The sequence below is a fragment of the Petromyzon marinus genome, unplaced genomic scaffold (assembly GCF_048934315.1).
Source record: "Petromyzon marinus isolate PM22_M1 ecotype Great Lakes invasive population unplaced genomic scaffold, UKy_Petmar_22M1.pri1.0 PM_G_Scaffold_36, whole genome shotgun sequence".
Taxonomy (NCBI): domain Eukaryota; kingdom Metazoa; phylum Chordata; class Hyperoartia; order Petromyzontiformes; family Petromyzontidae; genus Petromyzon; species Petromyzon marinus.
This window is the reverse complement of record NW_027422939.1, coordinates 2,256,934-2,279,417: the sequence shown is the minus strand read 5'-3', so window position 1 is coordinate 2,279,417 and position 22,484 is coordinate 2,256,934. Positions and strand designations below refer to the sequence as shown.

General features: G+C 51.2%; 2 protein-coding genes across 3 annotated transcripts in view; one reads left to right on the top strand and one right to left on the bottom strand.

Annotated features, from left to right (window-relative positions):
* Positions 1-260: 260 nt before the first annotated feature.
* On the bottom strand, positions 261-20,319 carry LOC142915893 (basal cell adhesion molecule-like). 2 transcript variants are annotated; one of them, XM_076061529.1, is made up of 11 exons: positions 20,260-20,319; positions 15,395-15,528; positions 14,836-14,961; positions 14,308-14,458; positions 13,382-13,598; positions 12,411-12,475; positions 11,056-11,140; positions 10,471-10,653; positions 5,339-5,550; positions 3,693-3,846; positions 261-2,919 (listed from the first exon to the last, which is right to left on the bottom strand). In XM_076061529.1, the coding sequence occupies exons 3-11, from the start codon at positions 14,883-14,885 to the stop codon at positions 2,624-2,626; spliced, it is 1,413 nt and encodes a 470-aa protein (XP_075917644.1). In that variant the 5' UTR covers positions 14,886-14,961; positions 15,395-15,528; positions 20,260-20,319; the 3' UTR covers positions 261-2,623. The 2 variants fall into 2 exon arrangements, with proteins under 2 accessions (XP_075917644.1, XP_075917645.1); XM_076061530.1 differs by having other exon boundaries at positions 14,308-14,432; positions 20,260-20,317.
* Positions 18,006-22,484, top strand: part of LOC142915866 (adhesion G protein-coupled receptor L3-like) — a 25,566-nt gene continuing 21,087 nt past the window's right edge. Inside the window, exon 1 of the mRNA XM_076061494.1 lies at positions 18,006-18,027. Within this exon, the coding sequence (XP_075917609.1) occupies positions 18,006-18,027 (22 nt within the window). The remainder of the gene's footprint in view (positions 18,028-22,484) is intronic.

Here is a 22,484-nt window from a genome sequence, read left to right as displayed (position 1 = left end):
TGTTAAAGTCTCCCATAGACTTCAATGATAAAGTCTCCCATAGACTTCAATGTTAAAGTCTCCCATAGACTTCAATGTTAAAGTCTCCCATAGACTTCAATGTTAAAGTCTCCCATAGACTTCGATGCTAAAGTCTCCCATAGACTTCAATGTTAAAGTCTCCCATAGACTTCAATGTTAAAGTCTCCCATAGACTTCAATGTTAAAGTCTCCCATAGACTTCAATGTTAAAGTCTCCCATAGACTTCAAAGAATATGGACACAGTAACCAACCTTATTTATTCACTCTAAGCCCTGCGCAGTTTTAATGAAGGTTATACCTGATTGTAAATCAAATGCGACATCATTTAATTTCAAAGGCACAAACCAATAATGCTAATAAAACACAATGCGGGAATATAGATGAGTTCAAAATGAAAATGTGTTTTTTCTTTGCAAGCTAACTGTATGAAAAATTATATCTGTTGAAGAAATAAATTACTTACTCAAAGGATTAAATCACCTTCCATTACTCAATGTGCATCTCAGATTACTGTTTCTGTGACTAAAGACAATGCAAGTATAATCATTGCTGAGATTTGTTGCCAAGATTTGTTCCACTTGCTTGTGTACAGTATATATATATTACTTTCACGTTACTGTTTAAATAGAAGGAAGACGTCGTAATGACCCAACGCCACCTATTTCACGGCGTGACTCCACAGGTGAGCCAGGTGATAGGTTTAAGTCTTCTCGACGATTGCCTTGACCTTTGCTAAGATTAGCCAAATAAGCGGATTCTTTACTCATCCATCCCTCGAAGTTGGCTGTATCACTTGGGGTAGCTAATACCCACATTAGAATGAGCCAGCACCGTTTTTAATGACAGACAGTAAAATGGAATGATGGATTGATCCATTGATATCAATATCGATTTCGCATTTAATTAAGCATGCATTGAATCGAATATGAAAACAATCGATTATTTTTATCTGAATGTTTATGCAATGGGCCCAAATTCACTACAATGTTATAAAAAACGGATAGATGATTTTATTTAAATTGCGGCAATTCATCTAATCACGAGGTGCAACTAGTGACATCATTGTTACACCTACATCAGAGAGCCACCTTGCATTTTTTGTTTCACTTAATTTGGATTCGACCAACTCTGAGAGTGAGATATAAGTAGCACATGTCAGATGACTGACACGCATTGAACTGCTCTAATGGAGCACAGGAATGTGCTGGTTAAGTGTGACCTCTTGAAGAGATGCCAGAAGATATTCTCGTGGTGTTTCTTGTGGCATCTTTACTAATTGAGACATCGATCTGCTGCCAGTAGGAATTTCCCTGCCTTGTGTATTGGCTTCGATATTACAATTCGGAACATAAATAGTTAAGCATTCAGAAAAATAGTAAAATAAAAAATACAACTGCACATTAAACATGTGCTCAGACACATTTGGCCAATCAGGGTGGAGTCTAAGGTGAAACTGGCTGTTTGCTACTGGAAAATTGATTAAGTAACTGTACTCTTTGTTTTACTGTAACCATCTCTGCGTAAAAACAAATTGCATTGTCTAAGGGTATCAGCTTTCCCTGTTCCTTGGCTGTTTGCTCAAAATGTCACGGTTAGATCCGTGTTGAAACAAATAAGAGACACTGACCTTCAAAATGTCATGGTTAGATTCGTGTTTAAACAAATAAGAGACACTGATCTTCGAAATGTCACGGTTAGATCCGTGTTTAAACAAATAAGAGACACAGATCTTCAAAATGTCACGGTTAGATCCGTGTTTAAACAAATAAGAGACACTGACCTTCAAAATGTAACGGTTAGATCCGTGTTTAAACAAATAAGAGACACTGACCTTCAAAATGTCACGGTTAGATCCGTGTTTAAACAAATAAGAGACACTGACCTTCAAAATGTCACGGTTAGATTCGTGTTTAAACAAATAAGAGACACAGATCTTCAAAATGTCACGGTTAGATCCGTGTTTAAACAAATAAAGAGACATTGACCTTCAAAATGTCACGGTTAGATCCGTGTTTAAACAAATAAGAGACACTGACCTTCAAAATGTCACGGTTAGATCCGTGTTTAAACAAATAAGAGACACTGACCTTCAAAATGTCACGGTTAGATCCGTGTTTAAACAAATAAGAGACACAGATCTTCAAAATGTCACGGTTAGATCCGTGTTTAAACAAATAAGAGACATTGACCTTCAAAATGTCACGGTTAGATCCGTGTTTAAACAAATAAGAGACACAGATCTTCAAAATGTCACGGTTAGATCCGTGTTTAAACAAATAAGAGACACTGACCTTCAAAATGTCACGGTTAGATCCGTGTTTAAACAAATAAGAGACACTGATCTTCAAAATGTTACGGCTCGATCCGTGTTCGCGACCTGAGCTCAAAACACAAAAGACACAAGGTGATGATGATGGTGGTGATGATGGTGGTGGTGATGATGGTGGTGGTGACGATGGTTGTGATGTTGACGACGGCGGTGTTGGCGCTGACGATAGCGATGGCGGCGGCGGCGGTGGCAAGGAGCCCGCTTGCAGGCCTGCCTCACGGCTCCGTGTGTCTTGGAGGCAGCGGCAGGCCGTCAACACCGCTGCTGCCTCGTCAGTGACGACCGCACATCTCGGCCAGCGACCTGCGGCCGTGCCTGGTGGCCGCGCCCGTGGCCCTGTGCAGCGCCAGCGTGTGGCCACCGCCCTCCTCCTCCTCGCTCACGACGAAGCCGACCGCGATCGCTGCCTCTCCTCCTCCCGATCCCTCCTCTTCCGACTCTCCCGAGCAAACGTGACGAAGGGCCAAAATGATGACGACGAGGAGGGGGACGATCATGAAGATGATGGTGAGGATGATGATGATCCACGGTAGACCACGTCCCGACTCCTCCGCTTCCTCCGCTCCTCCTGCGAGTGGAGAGAGACGGCGTGGGCAGAGAGCGCGGAGAGAGAGCAGAGAGAGTGGAGAGAGTGGAGAGAGAGTGTGAGTGGAGAGAGATAGAGAGGAGAGAACGTGGAGAGTGGAGAGAGAGAGAGGACAGAGTGCAGACAGATAGAGAGGAGAGAGATAGAGAGGAGAAAGAGTGGAGAGAGGAGAGAGAGAGGAAAGAGTGGAGACAGATAGAGAGGAGAGCGAGTGGAGAGAGAGAGAGTGGTGAGTGGAGAGAGAGAGAGTGGTGAGTGGAGACAGATAGAGAGGAGAGAGAGTGGAGAGAGAGGTGAGTGGAGAGAGATAGGAGAGAGTGGAGAGAGAGTGGTGAGTGGAGAAAGAGTGGTGAGTGGAGAGAGAGTGGAGATAGAGTGGTGAGTGGAGAGAGATACAGAGGAGAGAGAGTGGAGAGAGTGGAGAGAGAGTGGTGAGTGGAGAGAGAGTAGAGAGAGAGTGGAGAGAGATTGGAGAGAGTGGTGAGTGGAGAGAGAGTGGAGAGAGTGGAGAGAGTGGAGAGTAGAGAGAGAGTGGAGAGAGTGGAGAGAGTAGAGAGAGTGGAGAGTGTGGAGAGAGTGGAGAGAGAGTGGAGAGAGAGTGGAGAGTGTGGAGAGAGAGTGGAGAGAGAGTGGAGAGAGAGTGGAGAGTGTGGAGAGAGTGGAGAGAGAGAGAGGCGTCTCTGCTAGTGGTATGTGAGAGAGAGAGACTCAGCGTCATCGCTGAGTCTCTCTCTCTCTCCTGCCACCCCGGTTACCTTCCACTTTGACCTTGACGGATCGCGACCTCACCAGGCCCGGCACGGAGTGCGGCGAGGTGACGCACCGGGAGCGGCCGTCGCCGCCGCTCCCCCCGGACGGCCTCGCGTGCCGCGGGGCCGGCGTGGCACCGCCGGACACCGCCTCCCCGGCCTGAGGCACGCAGAGCGCCGGGAAGGCGACGGCCGTGAGGCTCCACGGAGCGTCGAGCGCTCTCTCCGCTACACCACCCCCCCCCCCCCGGAACGCTCACCGACACGCAACGACACGCCCACACGCGTCACCGCCAAGCGGCGGTGACGTCACCGCGGCGCTCGTGCCATGGGTCGACTGAGATGCCTGGCACGGTGCACCACCTGTACCCCCTACTGTGCCACTCACCTCATTCTCATCTTCGTAAATGTCACCCACCACCATCACCACCGTCACCACCGTCACCACCACCGTCACCACCACCACCGTCACCACCACCGTCACCACCACCGTCACCACCATCACCACCACCACCACCACCGTCACCAACGTCACCACCACCGTCACCACCGCCGTCTTTGTCTCCCCCGTGCTAGCGATGTTTACTACAAGTACTCATTAGAGGTTGAGTAGACCTAGGGGAGGCCCAGGACCGGTTCAGAAAATCGCTATCACTGCTGTTGGCTGTGAGCGGGAATCGAACTCAGGTGGTGGTGGTGGCACGGTGGTGGTGGCATGGTGGTGGTGGCACGGTGGTGGTGGTGGCACGCTGGTGGTGGTGGTGGTGGTGACGGTGGTGGTGGCACGCTGGTGGTGGTGGTGGCACGGTGGTGGTGGTGGTGGCACGGTGGTGGTGGCACGGTGGTGGTGGCGGTGGCACGGTGGTGGTGGCACGGTGGTGGCACGGTGGTTGTGGTGGTGGTGGCACGGTGGTGGTGGTGGCACGGTGGTGGTGGCACGGTGGTGGTGGTGACGGTGGTGACGGTGGTGGTGGTGGTGGTGGCACGCTGGTGGTGGTGGTGGCACGCTGGTGGTGGTGGTGACGGTGGTGACGGTGGTGGTGGCACGCTGGTGGTGGTGGTGGCACGCTGGTGGTGGTGGTGGTGGCACGCTGGTGGTGGTGGTGGTGGTGGTTGTGGTGGTGGTGACACGGTGGTGGTGGCACGGTGGTGGTGGCATGGTGGTGGTGGTGGCACGGTGATGGTGGCACGGTGGTGGTGGCATGGTGGTGGTGGTGGCACGGTGATGGTGGTGGTGGTGGTGGCACGGTGGTGGTGGTGGCACGGTGGTGGTGGTGGCACGCTGGTGGTGGTGGTGACGGTGGTGACGGTGGTGGTGGTGGCACGCTGGTGGTGGCACGGTGGTGGTGGCACGGTGGTGGTGGTGGCACGCTGGTGGTGGCACGGTGGTGGCGGTGGCACGCTGGTGGTGGTGGTGGTGGCACGGTGGTGGTGGTGGTGGTGCTGGCACGCTGGTGGTGGTGGTGGCACGGTGGTGGTGGCATGGTGGTGGTGGTGGTGGTGGCACGGTGGTGGTGGTGGTGGCACGGTGGTGTTGGTGGCACGGTGGTGGTGGTGGTGTTGGTGGTGGTGGCACGGTGGTGGTGGTGGCACGGTGGTGGTGGTGGTACGCTGGTGGTGGTGGTGGTGATCGTGACACAGCGACTGGGTACCTCTGCGCACTTGTAGTCGGGTATCCCGGACGACGAGGGCGTGACCTGGGTCGCCCCGGCCGTGACCTGGGTCGCCCCGGCCGTGACCTGGGTCGCCCCGGCCGTGACCTGGGTCGCCCTGGCCGTGACCTGGGTCGCCCCGGCCGTGACCTGGGTCGCCCCGGCCGTGACCTGGGTCGCCTCGGCGGGGCCAAGCCTCACGTCTTCCGGGTCTGGCGAGGAGGACAGACGACAACCCCCCGCTGAAATCTCGATTTGAAGCTTTCGTGACTGCAAGGATTCATCTCCTTTGGTTCTTTCGGTAAAGTCACCACCACGTAGAATGAGAATAAAATAATAAATCGATAAAATAAAATAACGCGATAAAATTCTCACGACGTTTCGGGCACGACACAAGCGGCCTTCATCAGGTGAAGGGACTTGACTGTCTGGACTGATGCTCCTGTTGTTTGTGGAGTGACTCATGCAGCTGGAGCTCCAGCGCTGTCCTCCAGACAGTCTCGTCCCTTCACCTGACGAAGGCCGCTTGCGTCGTGGCCGAAACGTCGTGAGAATTTTCATCGCGTCATTTTATTTCATCGATTTATTATTTTCATTCTCATTCCACGCGGCGGCGGCGACTTTTACCGAAAGGACCGAAGAAGACGACCGCCCACTTACTCGCGGCCAAGCGGCGCCGTCCGCTCGCGACGTCCCCCCCGAGGAGCCGCCGGCGGAGGAATCCGCAGAGTCGCGGGGCTCTCGGCGTGTCCCAGACGTCCAAATCGGGGTCGCCTCCACCTCGTCTCGCGGTGACGACGACGACGACGACGATACAACGAGGTGGAACGGGTGGCACGAGGTGGGACGGGGTGGAACGACGATACAACGAGGTGGAACGAGGTGGAACGACGATACGAGGTGGAACGGGGTGGAACGGGGTGGAACGAGGTGGAACGAGCCGTCGCGCCCACCCCCACCGGGATTCCCCCAACGCGCGACGCGCGAGAGGCGACGGTTTAGCGCGAGGAAAGTCGTCCCCAGGCGACGTGGGTTCGACGCCTCGGCCAGGGCATCTCTCCTGCCTCGTAGCAGCAACAACAACAAAACAACAACAAAACAACAACAAAACAACAACAACAAAATAACAACAACACAACAACAAAACAACAACAACAAAACAATAACAACACAACAACAACAAAACAACAACAACTCAAATAGTACAACACACCATTCCGTCCCGGGATGCCACCTATTGTAGATGCCACTGGTTCTTCACGTTCTGCAGATGTAGAAGCCACTGGTTCTTCACGTTCTGCAGATGTAGAAGCCACAGGTTCTTCACGTTCTGTAGATGTAGAAGCCACTGGTTCTTCATGTTCTGTAGATGTAGATGCCACTGGTTCTTCACGTTCACTAGATGTAGATGCCACTGGTTCTTCACGTTCTACAGATGTAGATGCCACTGGTTCTTCATGTTCTACAGATGTAGATGCCACTGGTTCTTCACGTTCTACAGATGTAGATGCCACTAGTTCTTCGTGTTCTGCAGATGTAGATGCTACTGGTTTTTCATGTTCTACAGATGTAGATGCCACTAGTTCTTCGTGTTCTGCAGATGTAGATGCCACTGGTTCTTCACGTTCTCCAGATGTAGATGCCACTGGTTCTTCACGTTCTGTAGATGTAGAAACCACTGGTTCTGCACGTTCTGTAGATGTAGATGCCATTGGTTATTCACGTTCTGTAGATGTAGATGCCACTGGTTCTTCACGTTCTGTAGATGTAGATGCCACTGGTTCTTCACGTTCTGTAGATGTAGAAGCCACTGGTTCTACACGTTCTGTAGATGTAGAAGCCACTGGTTCTTCACGTTCTGCAGATGTAGATGCCACTGGTTCTTCACGTTCTGTAGATGCCACTGGTCTTCACGTTCTGTAGATGTAGATGCCACTGGTTCTTCACGTTCTGTAGATGTAGATGCCACTGGTTCTTCACGTTCTGTAGATGTAGATGCCACTGGTTCTTCACGTTCTGTAGATGTAGATGCCACTGGTTCTTCACGTTCTGTAGATGTAGATGCCACTGGTTCTTCACGTTCTGCAGCTATAGATGCCACTGGTTCTTCACGTTCTGTAGATGTAGATGTCACTGGTTATTCACGTTCTGCAGATGTAGATGTCACTGGTTCCTCACGTTCAGTAGATGTAGATGTCACTGGTTCTTCACGTTCTGCAGATGTAGATGCCACTGGTTCTTCACGTTCTGTAGATGTAGATGCCACTGGTTCTTCACGTTCTGTAGATGTAGATGCCACTGGTTCTTCACGTTCTGCAGCTATAGATGCCACTGGTTCTTCACGTTCTGTAGATGTAGATGTCACTGGTTCTTCACGTTCTGCAGATGTAGATGCCACTGGTTCTTCACGTTCTGTAGATGTAGATGCCACTGGTTCTTCACGTTCTGTAGATGTAGATGTCACTGGTTCTTCACGTTCTGCAGATGTAGATGCCACTGGTTCTTCACGTTCTGTAGATGTAGATACCACTGGTTCTTCACGTTCTGTAGATGTAGATGCCACTGGTTCTTCACGTTCTACAGATGTAGATGCCACTGGTTCTTCACGTTCTGTAGATGTAGAAGCCACTGGTTCTTCACGTTCTGTAGATGTAGATGCCACTGGTTCTTCACGTTCTGTAGATGTAGATGCACTGGTTCTTCACGTTCTGCAGATGTAGATGCCACTGGTTCTTCACGTTCAGTAGATGTAGATGACACTGGTTCTTCACGTTCTGCAGATGTAGATGCCACTGGTTCTTCACGTTCTGTAGATGTAGATGCCACTGGTTCTTCACGTTCTGCAGATGTAGATGCCACTGGTTCTTCACCTTCTTCAGATGTAGATGCCACTGGTTCTTCACGTTCTGCAGATGTAGATGCCACTGGTTCTTCGTGTTCTGCAGATGTAGATGCCACTGGTTCTTCACCTTCTGCAGATGTAGATGCCACTGGTTCTTCATGTTCTACAGGTGTAGATGCCACTGGTTCTTCACGTTCTACAGATGTAGATGCCACTGGTTCTTCACGTTCTCCAGATGTAGATGCAAGTGGTTCTTCATGTTCTGTAGATGCCACTGGATCTTCACTATCTGTAGATGTAGAAGCCAGTGGTTCTTCACGTTCTGCAGATATAGATGTCACTGGTTTTTCACGTTCTGCATGTGTAGATGCCACTGGTTGTTCACGTTCTGCAGATGTAGATGCCACTGGTTCTTCACATTCTGTAGATGTAGATGCCACTGGTTCTTCACGTTCGGCAGATGTAGATGTCACTGGTTCTACACGTTCTGCAGATGTAGATGCCACTGGTTCTTCACGTTCTGCAAATGTAGATGCCACTGGTTCTTCACGTTCTTCAGATGTAGATGCCACTGGTTCTTCACGTTCTGCAGATGTAGATGCCACTGGTTCTTCGTGTTCTGCAGATGTAGATGCCACTGGTTCTTCGCGTTCTTCAGATGTAGATGCCTCTGGTTCTTCACGTTCTGTAGATGTAGATGCCACTGGTTCTTCACGTTCTGTAGATGTAGATGCCACTGGTTCTTCACGTTCTGCAGCTATAGATGCCACTGGTTCTTCACGTTCTGTAGATGTAGATGTCACTGGTTATTCACGTTCTGCAGATGTAGATGTCACTGGTTCTTCACGTTCAGTAGATGTAGATGTCACTGGTTCTTCACATTCTGCAGATGTAGATGCCACTGGTTCTTCACGTTCTGTAGATGTAGATGCCACTGGTTCTTCACGTTCTGTAGATGTAGATGCCACTGGTTCTTCACGTTCTGCAGCTATAGATGCCACTGGTTCTTCACGTTCTGTAGATGTAGATGTCACTGGTTCTTCACGTTCTGCAGATGTAGATGCCACTGGTTCTTCACGTTCAGTAGATGTAGATGTCACTGGTTCTTCACGTTCTGCAGATGTAGATGCCACTGGTTCTTCACGTTCTGTAGATGTAGATGCCACTGGTTCTTCACGTTCTGCAGATGTAGATGCCACTGGTTCTTCACCTTCTTCAGATGTAGATGCCACTGGTTCTTCACCTTCTGCAGATGTAGATGCCACTGGTTCTTCATGTTCTACAGGTGTAGATGCCACTGGTTCTTCACGTTCTACAGATGTAGATGCCACTGGTTCTTCACGTTCTGCAGATGTAGATGCCACTGGTTCTTCACGCTCTGCAGGTGTAGATGCCACTGGTTCTTCACGTTCTCCAGATGTAGATGCCAGTGGTTCTTCACGTTCTGCAGATGTAGAAGCCAGTGGTTCTTCACGTTCTGCAGATATAGATGTCACTGGTTTTTCACGTTCTGCAGGTGTAGATGCCACTGGTTGTTCATGTTCTGCAGATGTAGATGCCACTCGTTCTTCACATTCTGTAGATGTAGATGCCACTGGTTCTTCACGTTCGGCAGATGTAGATGTCACTGGTTCTACATGTTCTGCAGATGTAGATGCCACTGGTTCTTCACGTTCTGCAAATGTAGATGCCACTGGTTCTTCACGTTCTTCAGATGTAGATGCCACTGGTTCTTCACGTTCTGCAGATGTAGATGCCACTGGTTCTTCGTGTTCTGCAGATGTAGATGCCACTGGTTCTTCGCGTTCTTCAAATGTAGATTCCTCTGGTTCTTCACGTTCTGTAGATGTAGATGCCACTGGTTCTTCACGTTCTGTAGATGTAGATGCCACTGGTCTTCACATTCTACAGATGTAGATGCCACTGATTCTTCACATTCTGCAGATGTAGATGCCTCTGGTTCTTCACGTTCTGTAGATGTAGATGCCACTGGTTGTTCATGTTCTACAGATGTAAAAGCCACCACCGCCATCTATTGCGTGGCGGTTGAACTTACAACTCTCGTTCCGAACAGGCAACTGGACTTACAAACAGGTTTGAGCGTCTCTCTGAACGTTCAAAAGTCAAATGTTCATAGGTAGTGGTAGTCTCTGTGTTTAATTTGACCTTAACCCAATAAGATGGTCCGTCAGGCATGTATTTTCTGTTGTGCACATCACACACATGTCTGTTGTGCACGTCACACGCATCCCTTGTGCACCGGCGTCTGCCTGGTGTCCCGTGTACTCACAATGCAGCCCCACGTGGATCGTCTCCGAGGCAAAGGCCTCGCTCCTGCCGCCCGGCATCGTGTAGTTCACCACGCAGCGGTACCCGGCTCCCACATCCTGCTCCTCCGGTTTGTAGCTCAGGACGGATGTCACGGCGAAGGTGCCGTTGGCCTCCGTCGCTACCGTCCGCGTCACTTTCACGTCTAGCCACGCGCACGCACGCAAAGACAAAGATCCCCCGTGTGGACTTCAACAGAAAGTTGGGACAAGTGCTGTTAGCGAGTGGCAGCCCGGCACGACACGCGAGGGGGTGGGCGGCCAGCACCACGCCCTGCCAGCTTTGTCCCCGCGGCGCTAGCGATGTTTACTCACTGCACCACGTAATAGTATACACTACGCAATACACGGCACTATAGCAGACGTATTCACCAACAGATACATTAACCGACAGATACATTCACCAGCAGATATATTCACCAGCAGATACACTAACCAACAGATATATTCACCAACAGATACATTAACCAACAGATACATTCACCAGCAGATATATTCACCGGCAGACACATTAACCAACAGATATATTCACCAGCAGATATACTTACCAGGTGATGGCAACAGGGGCAGGGAAGCCTTGTACCAGGTGATGTGGGGCTCTGGGTAAGCGTTGTGCACGAAACATTTACCAATCTGCACGAGAGGGAAACAGACCAACACACACAACAAAGAACCCCTGTATAGCCTTAACAGACTGTAGGGGCAAGTGCTGTTAGCGAGCACCTATAAAGGCCGGAACGGTACACGAGGGGGTGGGTGGCCAGCACCACGCCCGACCGCCTTTGTCTCCCTAGTGGCAATGTTTACACACCGCACCAGGTACTCATTTGAGGCTGAGTCGACCTAGGGGAGGTCCGGGACCGGTTCAGATAATCGTCACTGGTGTTGGCCGTGAGCGGGAATCGAACCCGGATCGCCAGGTTCATAGCGCAGTGCGCTAACCGCTACACTACCGCTCCTCACTCACACAGAGACACTCACACAGAGAGACACACATAGAGACACACAGAGACACTCACACACAGAAACAAACACAGACCAACACACACAACAAAGACAAAGAACCCATGTATAGCCTTAACAGACTGTAGGGGCAAGTGCTGTTAGCGAGCACCTATGAAGGCCAGAACGGCACACGAGGGGGTGGGTGGCCAGCACCATGCCCGGTCGCCTTTGTCTCCCCGGTGCTGGCGATGTTTTTACGCACCGCACCAGGTATTTGAGGCCGAGTCGACCTAGGGGAGGCACAGGAACCGGTTCAGATCGTCACCGGTATTGGCCGTGAGCGGGAATCGAACCCGGGTTGCCAGGGTAGTAGCGTTATCCACGTCGGGATCGAACCCACGACCTCCTGCGTACCAGGCGAGGTAGTCAACATCCCCCTAACCAAAACTAAACCACGTTTGAATCTACGCACGAATCGGTGGCGTCTACAGCACAGCCGTTGGCGTGCGGCCGTTTTCGCGAAGGGGACGCCGTGAAGGTTAAAAAAAAGAACAACCCTTAAATGACCGTCAGCGGACGGCGCAACAGGAATTTGAAATAAAAAAATGTCAACGTATTCTAGATTTAAAGCTTTCGTGACTGCAAGGATCTCCATACTCTTTGGTTCTATTCGGTAAAGTCACCACGTAGGTAAAAAAGTAAAACAACAAAAAATCACGACGTTTCGGCCACAACACAAGCTGCCTTCATCAGGTGAAGGGATCAGGCTGTCTCGAGGACAGCGCTGGAGTGAAACACAGCCACGCTCAGACCGCGAGACAACCTGATCCCTTCACCTGATGAAGGCCGCTAGTGTTGTGGCTGAAACGTCGTGATTTTTGTCGTTTTACTTTTTTACCTACGTGGTGACTTCACCGAATAGAACCAAAGAGAATGTCAACGTAGGCCAAGGGTTCACCTCGTGGCGCTGTCCGTTGAGCAGCACGGGCCGCTTGCTCGCCGTCACGGCCACCGTGGGGGCCGCTGGAAGGGAAGCGAGGGGAGGGGCCGTCCCATGCGTTAATTTGTCGCGGGGCCGTCATCGGCCACTTGCTCCTGAGTCCGACCTCACTCGGAAATGTGGCCGGGTAGTGCGTCATGTATAGTAGCAGCAGTGTGCACGCCGTGCAACGCGTGTGGAATCGACGGGAGTGAAGTTGGACTTACGGGCAAAATAGACTAACGAACGTGGACCCTCTGGATCCCGGCTTATTCGTATGTGGGTAACGTTCGTAAGAAGTAACGTCGGTAAGTAGTAGAGACCACGCAAAAATGTTCGCGAGTGAGTCACTGTAGTAACGTTCGTAAGTAGAGGCGTCACGCAGTAACGTTCGTAATGTCCACTAAGGAGTCTCCGTAGCAACGTCCGTAAGTAAGGGGAGCCCTCGTAATGTCCACTAAGGAGTCTCCGTAGCAACGTCCGTAAGTAAGGGGAGTCTTCGCAATGTCCACTAAGGAGTCTCCGTAGCAACGTCCGTAAGGGGAGCCCTCGTAATGTCCACTAAGGAGTCTCCGTAGCAACATCCGTAAGTAAGGGGAGCCCTCGTAATGTCCACTAAGGAGTCTCCGTAGCAACGTCCGGAAGTAAGGGGAGTCCTCGTAATGTCCACTAAGGAGTCTCCGTAGCAATGTCCGTAAGTAAGGGGAGTCCTCGTAATGTCCACTAAGGAGTCTCCGTAGCAACGTCCGTAAGTAAGGGGGGTCCTCGTAATGTCCACTAAGGAGTCTCCGTAGCAACGTCCGTAAGTAAGGGGGGTCCTCGTAATGTCCACTAAGGAGTCTCCGTAGCAACGTCCGTAAGTAAGGGGGGTCCACGTCGTAGGGGACGTCCCCCCCCCCCCCACTGCGCATCATTCTAAAGTGAGTAGCCCCGACCGTGAGCTCGCTTACAAAACAGCCGCACTCTTGTGGTCGCCTCTGCCACGCCGGCCCGCCCCGCAAACACCTGGCAGATGAAGTCTCGCTCATCCGCGACCACCGTCGCGTCCAGCGCCAGGGCGGAATCGTCGCGTTGGGCATCAATGCGGTCCGTGTAGCCGGTATCCGCGTCGGCCACGAAGCGTCGTGAGTCGCGGTACGATATCCTCACTCGCGAAGTTGTCGAAATCTGCGCCGGGGGGGGTTTTGGCGACGGCGGTCGGGCGTATGACAGCGTGGTGAGTCTATGGGTAGCAGTGGTGAGTCTATGGGTAGTGGTGAGTCTATGGGTGGCAGTGCTGAGTCTATGGGTAGTGTTGAGTCTATGGGTGGCAGTGCTGAGTCTATGGGTAGCAGTGTTGAGTCTATGGGTAGCAGTGTTGAGTCTATGGGTAGCAGTGTTGAGTCTATGGGTGGCAGTGTTGAGTCTATGGGCAGCAGTGTTGAGTCTACGGGCAGTGTTGAGTCTATGGGTAGCAGTGCTGAGTCTATGGGTGGCAGTGTTGAGTCTACGGGCAGTGTTGAGTCTATGGATAGCAGTGCTGAGTCTATGGTGCAGTGTTGAGTCTATGGTGCGGTGTTGAGTCTATGGGCAGTGTTGAGTCTATGGTGCAGTGTTGAGTCTATGGGCAGTGTTGAGTTTATGGTGCAGCGTTGAGTCTATGGTACAGTGTTGAGTCTATGGTGCGGTGTTGAGTCTATGGGTAGCAGTGTTGAGTCTATGGGTGGCAGTGTTGAGTCTATGGGTAGCAGTGTTGAGTCTATGGGTAGCAGTGTTGAGTCTATGGGTAGCAGTGTTGAGTCTATGGGTGGCAGTGCTGAGTCTTTTGCTCACCGTACGTATCCGCCCATGACAAGTGGAGGTGTGCGGGGGGGTGGGTGGGGGTGGCAGTACTCACGATGTACCACTGGGTGACCACGCCGCTAGCCACGGAGACGTTGTACGTGCAGGGGACCACCAGAGGGCGTCCCAGTTCCACCTCGACCAGCGGCCTCACGGAGATGGAGATCGCCGCATGGCCACCTGCCACGATCACCGCACGCAGACTCCTAGTGTAGTGTATAGTGTAGTGTATAGTGTAGTGTATAGTAGTGTATAATGTAGTGTATAGTGTAGTGTATAGTGTAGTGTACAGTGTAGTGTACAGTGTAGTGTATAGTGTAGTGCATAGTGTAGTGTATAGTGTAGTGTACAGTGTTGTGTATAGTGTAGTGTATAGTGTAGTGTATAGTGTAGTGTAGTGTGTAGTAGTGTATAGTGTAGTGTATAGTAGTGTAGTGTATAGTGTAGTGTATAGTAGTGTAGTGTATAGTAGTGTAGTGTATAGTAGTGTAGTGTATAGTAGTGTAGTGTATAGTGTAGTATACAGTAGCGATGCCCCCGCTGTGTGCTGCGGTGTGACGACGTACACGATGGCGATTATCACCTTGCAAGGAGAAGGAGGCGAGGAGGAGGAGGAGCACCACCAGACACCATGGCAACATTTGGTCGGCACCGTCCTCGCCGCAGATTGTGGAGCCGTCAAACCACCGTGGCCTTCCCGTCGCTAGTCCTAGTGTAAGTATTAAACGCGACGCATTTCACGATACAGGTCGAGCGGTCCTCCACTCATGACGGAGATGCGTTACGACGACCCTCATCGCAGGTCTAAAATATCGTTAAGTCTAAGATGGCCCTAGCCTACCCGGGAGTCTTAAAGAATGGTGAAAATTTAGCAAGACAGAGTAATTTACAGTACCGTACTGTGTAAACTATATACTGTATTGCACAGTAAAATTCAAAGTAAAAAACAAGGTAAATTCTTAGCCTACCTATGTGAACTGCAATTTCATAGAAAGTGTTTTCAGGAAACAATCCTCTGCTATAAAAACTTTTAACATGCATTAAACGTATGTATCGTAGTAACCCTAAAATGAAATCGCTAAAGCTATGTTATCATACACGCATTGAACGTATCGTAACGTATCATATTGTACTGGACTCACCAAGATTCTGTCCGTCGTCTGCACACTTGAATGATGTTAGGTTGTTGATGGCCACATTAACTTAGTTGTTGGAAGAGGAGGATGGCGATGATCAAGTTACAGTCTCGTACCTCGTAGCATGCTGCTGCGTTTGCCTGCCACGCAAAATTAAAAATATTTTGCTATTTTGTCATATTGCTATCGCCATCGTAACTGTGGTGCCACCACAGCGGAGCAACTCCGCCGGCTATACCCTCTCCTCGCACCCCCCTCCCCATCCCACGAACGCACGCACGCCCCACTAAACACCCGCATGTACCCCCGTAGGGTCGCGAGGAGGGATCACCTGGTGCGATGGGTTTTCACCCGAGGACCCCACTAGCAGGGACGTTCCACGGTTTCCCCGGACCAGGAAATTGGCCGAGCCCCCCAGACCGGATTACATGGCGCCCCCCCCCCCCCCAAGAAGGGGGCATAGAGCTTTACAGGCCGGCCGCGATGAAGCATACACAGCACGGGGGGGTGGGACCTTCAGCCAGTACCCAGCGGTAGGGTAAACAGTGGGGTGGGAGGGAAAAGCCCCTAGGCAGATAAGAAGTTGACTTAAGTTGGAGGGAACGAGGGGATTATCGATGAGTCAACGGCGAGGAACGCAGGCACAGAGACAATGGGAAGGGGGGGGATGACGCGACCCCCCCCCACCCAACGGCCAGAGCGCTCAAAACGTCCGTAAAGAGGATTCGATTGGATGCGCAGGATGACGTCATGTGACCCGGGGGTTAAGGGGCTTTGGAGACATAAGGGGGCCGGAGGGGCGGATTGAATCAGAGTTCTTCTGGAGCGGCGGGAGAGACCAGCCGTCCTCAGCGTCCGTTCGACGCCTGCAGGGTGGAGCTGGAAACGGTCGGCCAGAAAAAGTCCCCGAGGCGAGCATCTTCCCCAGCCCCCATCGGGCAGCTGAAGAGGTGAGTGGGTACGGGAAAGGGGGGCCTATTCAGTCAGCTCGAGCTTGGGGGATAGACGCACTCTGCGACGGGTAAGTGATAGGAGGAAGGGTGCTGGCTGGAGGGGGCCATAAACGGGGGTTCACTATTCGCTCCGGGAAATAAATCTTAGCACAGACTGACGCTGTGACGCGTGGTGCCATGTGTGCGTCTGTGAAGAGCGGTGGGAGAGCGGTCGGCGCAACGACGGTGTGTGGGTGACTTTAATCGGCATAGGCAAGACGCGCACGAACACAAATAAATAATTAATTAGAGGGACGCTTGAACGCGCCCGCGAGCGTAGCGCGCAGAGAGTAATTAATTATTGATTCCGAGCGCCGTTGGCTTGTTGACACAATGGCTTAGCAGAAGTAATTAATTAACTCTAAACAGCCGGCCAGTCAAACCATTACGTCATCCACGCGGTTAGGCCACACGGAGTGGGGGAATCACGCGGCGCCTAATCAACCCCTAGGCGGGCTGGGCCAGCCGCTAGCTATGTCGGTCCGAGAGACACAAACGCGGAGGGGACGGGGGTGGGGGAGGCAAACACCCCCCCCCCCGCGCGTGGAGGGGGAGGGGGGTACCAGCCCCCACCCATTAGACGTGGCGCCCCCCCCCCCGCTCGTGGTGAGTGAGATCAGCCCCCACGTAATGGGGAGTGGGGAGGGGGGCACTAGCCCCCACATAACATCTAAATATCGTAAGTCGGACCGTCGTAAGTCGGGGACCACCTGTATAGAGACCACACACACCACACATTATGATAGAGAACACATTATTATTTATATAGAGACCACACACACACACAACACATTATTATTATAGAGAGACCCCCCACACACACACATATTCTACAAACAAAATGAAGGTACCCCCATGGGTTCTCCCTTATCAGTGGTACCAAATGTTTTCAATGAGAAATTTGAAACAGATGCCATCCAGCCATCCACCCTACGTCCTTCCTTGTGGAAGAGATACGTAGATGACACTTTCGTCATTTGGCCGCATGGCCTGCCAGCACTGAACCATTTTTTCAACCACATAATTTCCATACACCCATCCATCAAATTCACCATGGAAGTGGAGAATGACGATAAGCTACCATTCCTGGATGTTTTGATCGAGGAGAGGCCTGATGGCTCATTGGGACATTGCATCTGCAGGAAAGCCATCCACACGGGTTCCTTTCTAAAGCCTGATTCCCAACACCATCCGGCCCAGAAGAATTCTCCCATTAAATCACTACACTATAGGGCAACACTGCATCTCCGACCAACATCACCGAGCCAGTGAACTGGAGCACGTACACAAGGCCCTCAAGGTGAATGGATACTCAGGCCGCACAATGAACGGGACGGATGAACGAGACGAACAGGAACAGGAACGAATGGGACTAATGAACGGGACGGATGAACGGGACGAACAGGAACAGGAACGAATGTGACTAATGAACGGGATGGATGAACGAGACGAACAAACAGGAACAGGAACGAATGGGACTAATGAACGAGACGGATGAACGAGACGAACAGGAACAGGAACGAATGGGACTAATGACCGGGACGGATGAACGAGACGAACAGTAACAGGAACGAATGGGACTAATGAATGGGAGGGATGAACAGGAACAGGAACGAATCGGACTAATGAATGAGACGGATGAACAAGGTGAACAGGAACAGGAACGAATGTGACTAATGAACGGGACGGATGAACGAGACGAACAGGAACAGGAATGAATGGGACTAATGACCGGGAGGGATGAACAGGAACAGGAACGCAGCTTTGGCGACAGGCTCCGTGACATCGCGAACGCGGTGGAGGCCGCAAGCGGCGAGCGAGGACGCAGGAGGCGGAACGACGCCGCCATTGACACAAATAAACGCACGGCGGTGGCGAGATTGGCGATTGTATCGCCGCGGTGAAAACACTACAACTACGACCGCAACAACATCGTCAACAACAACAACGTCGTCAACAACAACATCGTCAACAACATCGTCAACAACAACGTCGTCAACAACATCGTCAACAACAACATCAACATCGTCAACAACAACAACGTCAACAACATCGTCGTCAACAACATCGTCAACAACATCGTCGTCAACAACATCGTCAACAACGCCAACAACATCGTCAACAACCTCGTCAACAACATCGTCAACAACAACATTAACATCGTCAACAACAACATCGTCAACAACGTCAACAACATCGTTGTCAACAACATCGTCAACAACAACATCGTCAACAACATCAACAACATCGTCAACAACGTCAATAACATCGTCGTCAACAACATCGTCGTCAACAACATCGTCGTCAACAACAACAACATCGTCAACAACAACCAACATCGTCAACAACAACATCGTCAACAACAACATCCTCAACAACAACATCGTCAACAACATCGTCAACAACATCGTCGTCAACAACAACGTCAACAACGTCAACAACATCAACAACAACAACGTCAACAACAACATCGTCAACAACAACATCGTCAACAACAACCAACATCAACAACAACATCGTCAACAACAAGAACGTCAACAACAACATCGTCAACGACAACATCGTCAACAACAACATCGTCAACAACATCAACAACAACAACATCAACATCGTCAACAACAACATCGTCAACAACAACATCGTCAACAACATCAACAACATCGTCGTCAACAACATCGTCAACAACATCAACAACAACATCATCAACAACAACATCAACAACATCGTCAACAACAACATCAACAACAACAACAATGTCGTCAACAACATCGTCAACAACAACGTCGTCAACAACAACATTGTCAACAACAACAACATCGTCGTCAACAACATCGTCAACAACATCGTCAACAACATCAACAACAACATCATCAACATCAACAACATCGTCAACAACATCATCAACAACATCAACAACATCGTCAACAACATCAACAACAATGTCGTCAACAACAACATTGTCAACAACAACAACGTCAACAACATCAACGACGTCGTGAGCGGCCACAGAGAGTGGCGGCGGGACGCTCGGAGCGAGCGGAATCCGAGCAGCGACAGCTGAAGGTGCCCCAAGTAGCTCAAGGAGTTGGGGGGTTGGGGGGGAGCCCGGATTGATGGCAAAGGTAGGAGCTGAATCAGACGTCAAAAATATACAGCAGCAGCAGGCATTGTCAGGGTCTGGATAGAACCCACAACCTCCTGTAGACCATGCGAGGTGGTCAACATCTCATAGCCACCGTGATAATGATGAGAAACACAGACTACAAATATACAGCAGCAGTAGCAGGCATCGTCAGGGTCTGAATAGAACCCACGACCTCCTGCCTACCAGGCAAGGTAGTTAACATCTCATAGCCACCATGATGATGATGAGAGACACACAGACTATAAATATACAGCAGCAGCAGGCATCGTCAGGGTCTGGCTAAAACTCACGACCTCCTGTATACCAGACGAGGTAGTCAACATCTCATAGGCACCGTGATGATGAGAGAGACACAGACTACAAATATACAGCAGCAGCAGGCATAGTCAGGGTCTGGATAGAACCCACGACTTCCTGTATACCAGGCGAGGTAGTTAACATCTCATAGCCACCGTGATGATGAGAGAGACACAGACTACAAATATACAGCAGCAGCAGGCATAGTCAGGGTCTGGATAGAACCCACGACTTCCTGTACACCAGGCGAGGTAGTTAACATCTCATAGGCACCGTGATGACAACAACAACCACAAGACAACTTTAGATTAAGGCCATCAGTCTAACTAACAACAAACAGTGACGAGGTGGGGGCAAAAAAATCGCAGACGTTAGCTGAATGTGTGTCGGGGGAGGGGGGTTGGGGAGAAAGTTAATGAGTTTATATTTAAACAAACTTTGTTGTAACAACTCCGCCACCGCCGCCACCACCACCGCCGTGAACTTCACCGCAATGCTGAACTCCACGCGACCTAAGGGACCGCGGTGATTTGCGGCTCAACGTCAGTTGCTGAGCTCCACGCGACCCCAGGAAGTGCCCCCCCCCTCGAGGCTTGCCGCGACCTAAGGGACCGCGGTGATTTGCGGCTCAACGCGACTTGAGCGTGGACAATGAGAACCAAGCCAAAAAACGTAACTTGTATATAAATAAATATTGTTTACAAATATAATTTTTTTTTATTGTCAACGATATTATCTAGTATTGTCACGAGTGTGACGTACGTATAGCAAGTTTTACAGTAGTCGATACGACATTGAGGAAGTGTGTTAAAATTTTAGTCCTTGCCGGTAGAGGTCAGAGGTCGCTCCGTCTCACGCTGAAGACGTCCTGCGGACGTTCACGATGGGCAGCTGGAGACTGCTTCAAGCCCAGCAGCAGCTGCTGCTGCAGCTGCTTCAAGCCCAGCTGCTGCTGCTTCTGCTTCAAGCCCAGCTGCTGCTGCTGCTGCAGCTGCCGGGCACGAGCGGTTGGCCTCCCGCAACCGGTAACGAGGCTATTCACTATTTTTAATTTATTTAAACCAGTTAAGGCGCAACACTGAGATGTTTTTTGTTTAATATATATTGTAGCTCTCTGTTTGCACCTGGCACGCCGCATCCACACGCGCACGCACGCACATGCACACACAAAGACAAAGATCCCCCGTGTAGCCTTTAACAGACTGTTGGGGCAAGTGCTGTTAGCGAGCAGCACCTATGAAGGCCGGTAACGGTACACGAAGGGGGTGGGTGGCCAGCACCACGCCCGACCGCCTTTGTCTCCCCAGTGCTGGCGATGTTTACACACCGCACCAGGGTACTCATTTGAGGTTGAGTCGACCTAGGGGAGGCCCGGGACTGGTTCAGATAATCGTCACTGGTGTTGGCCGTGAGCGAGAATTGAACCCGGGTCGCCAGGTTCATAGCGCAGCGTAGCGCTAACTCGCTACACTACTGCTCCCCACTCATACACACGCACACGCGTGTGCACACACGCACGTACACACGCACGCACGTACACACACACACGTACACACACACGTACACACACACGCACGTACACAGACACACGTACACACACACGTACACACACACACGCACACAAAGATCACCACCACCACGTGACGCCCTTTGACAGGCTGCCGTGGCGAGCGCCGTCCACGAGCAGCAGCAGCACCACGTGACGGCCGCTACTGTGGTACACGTGGTGGGTGAGCGGCCAGCACCACGCCCGGCCGCCTTTGTCTCCCCCAGCGGCCGTGTTCGTACACTGCATCCAGCTACGCACTTAATGCCGAGTACAACCTAGGGGAAGGCACGGGTACCGGTCGAGGTTAATCGTCGCCGATTTTGGCCGCGAGCGAGAGCGATATTCGAGCTCGTCGTCACCGGGGGTTCACGGGGATACCTCGCGATGCCCCCCACAGCCTTCGACAGGCTGTGGGGGGCAAGTGCTCACAGGCTGTGGGGGGCAAGTGCTCGTAGCGAGCGGCACGACGTGAAGGCCGCTACGGCGTACACGAGGGGGCGTGGGTGGAGCGGGCGGGCGGCACCACCACGCCCGGCCGCCTTTATCTCCCCCAGTTGCCAGCGATGTTTTACTGCACACCGCACCGGTCAAACCAAAGGGTGGAGGCCCGTGACGGGTTTAAATAATAATCGCCACTGCTGTTGGGCTCACGTAAGCACGAATTTAGTTTGGGGTTACCGGGTTCAAAGGTCGGCGTGCTAATCGCTTGCAGTCCACCACTGACCCCGTACACTTTTTTATTGTGTGCACCTGGCACTCCGCATCCGTTATTCTATCACGCTGCGGCTATCGGCAACTTAATCCGGGTGCATTTTTTTTTCTATTTAAAGCTTTCATGACTGCAAGGATTCATCATCTTCTTTGGTTCTTTCGGTAAAAGTCACTACGTAGAATGAGAATAAAATATTAAAATAACACAATAAAATTCTCCACAACGCAAGCGGGCCGTCTTCAGGGTGAAAGGTACAGACCTGTCGGGACGACAGAGCTTCAATGAACGGTGTTAAGATTCGTAGCGACTTTTAAAGTGAGGCACCTTGACAAAGGGGTTTACATATCAAATAGCTGAGGGATTAGCTTGTGACTGGTCACAGGAATGGCAATGTTAAAGTC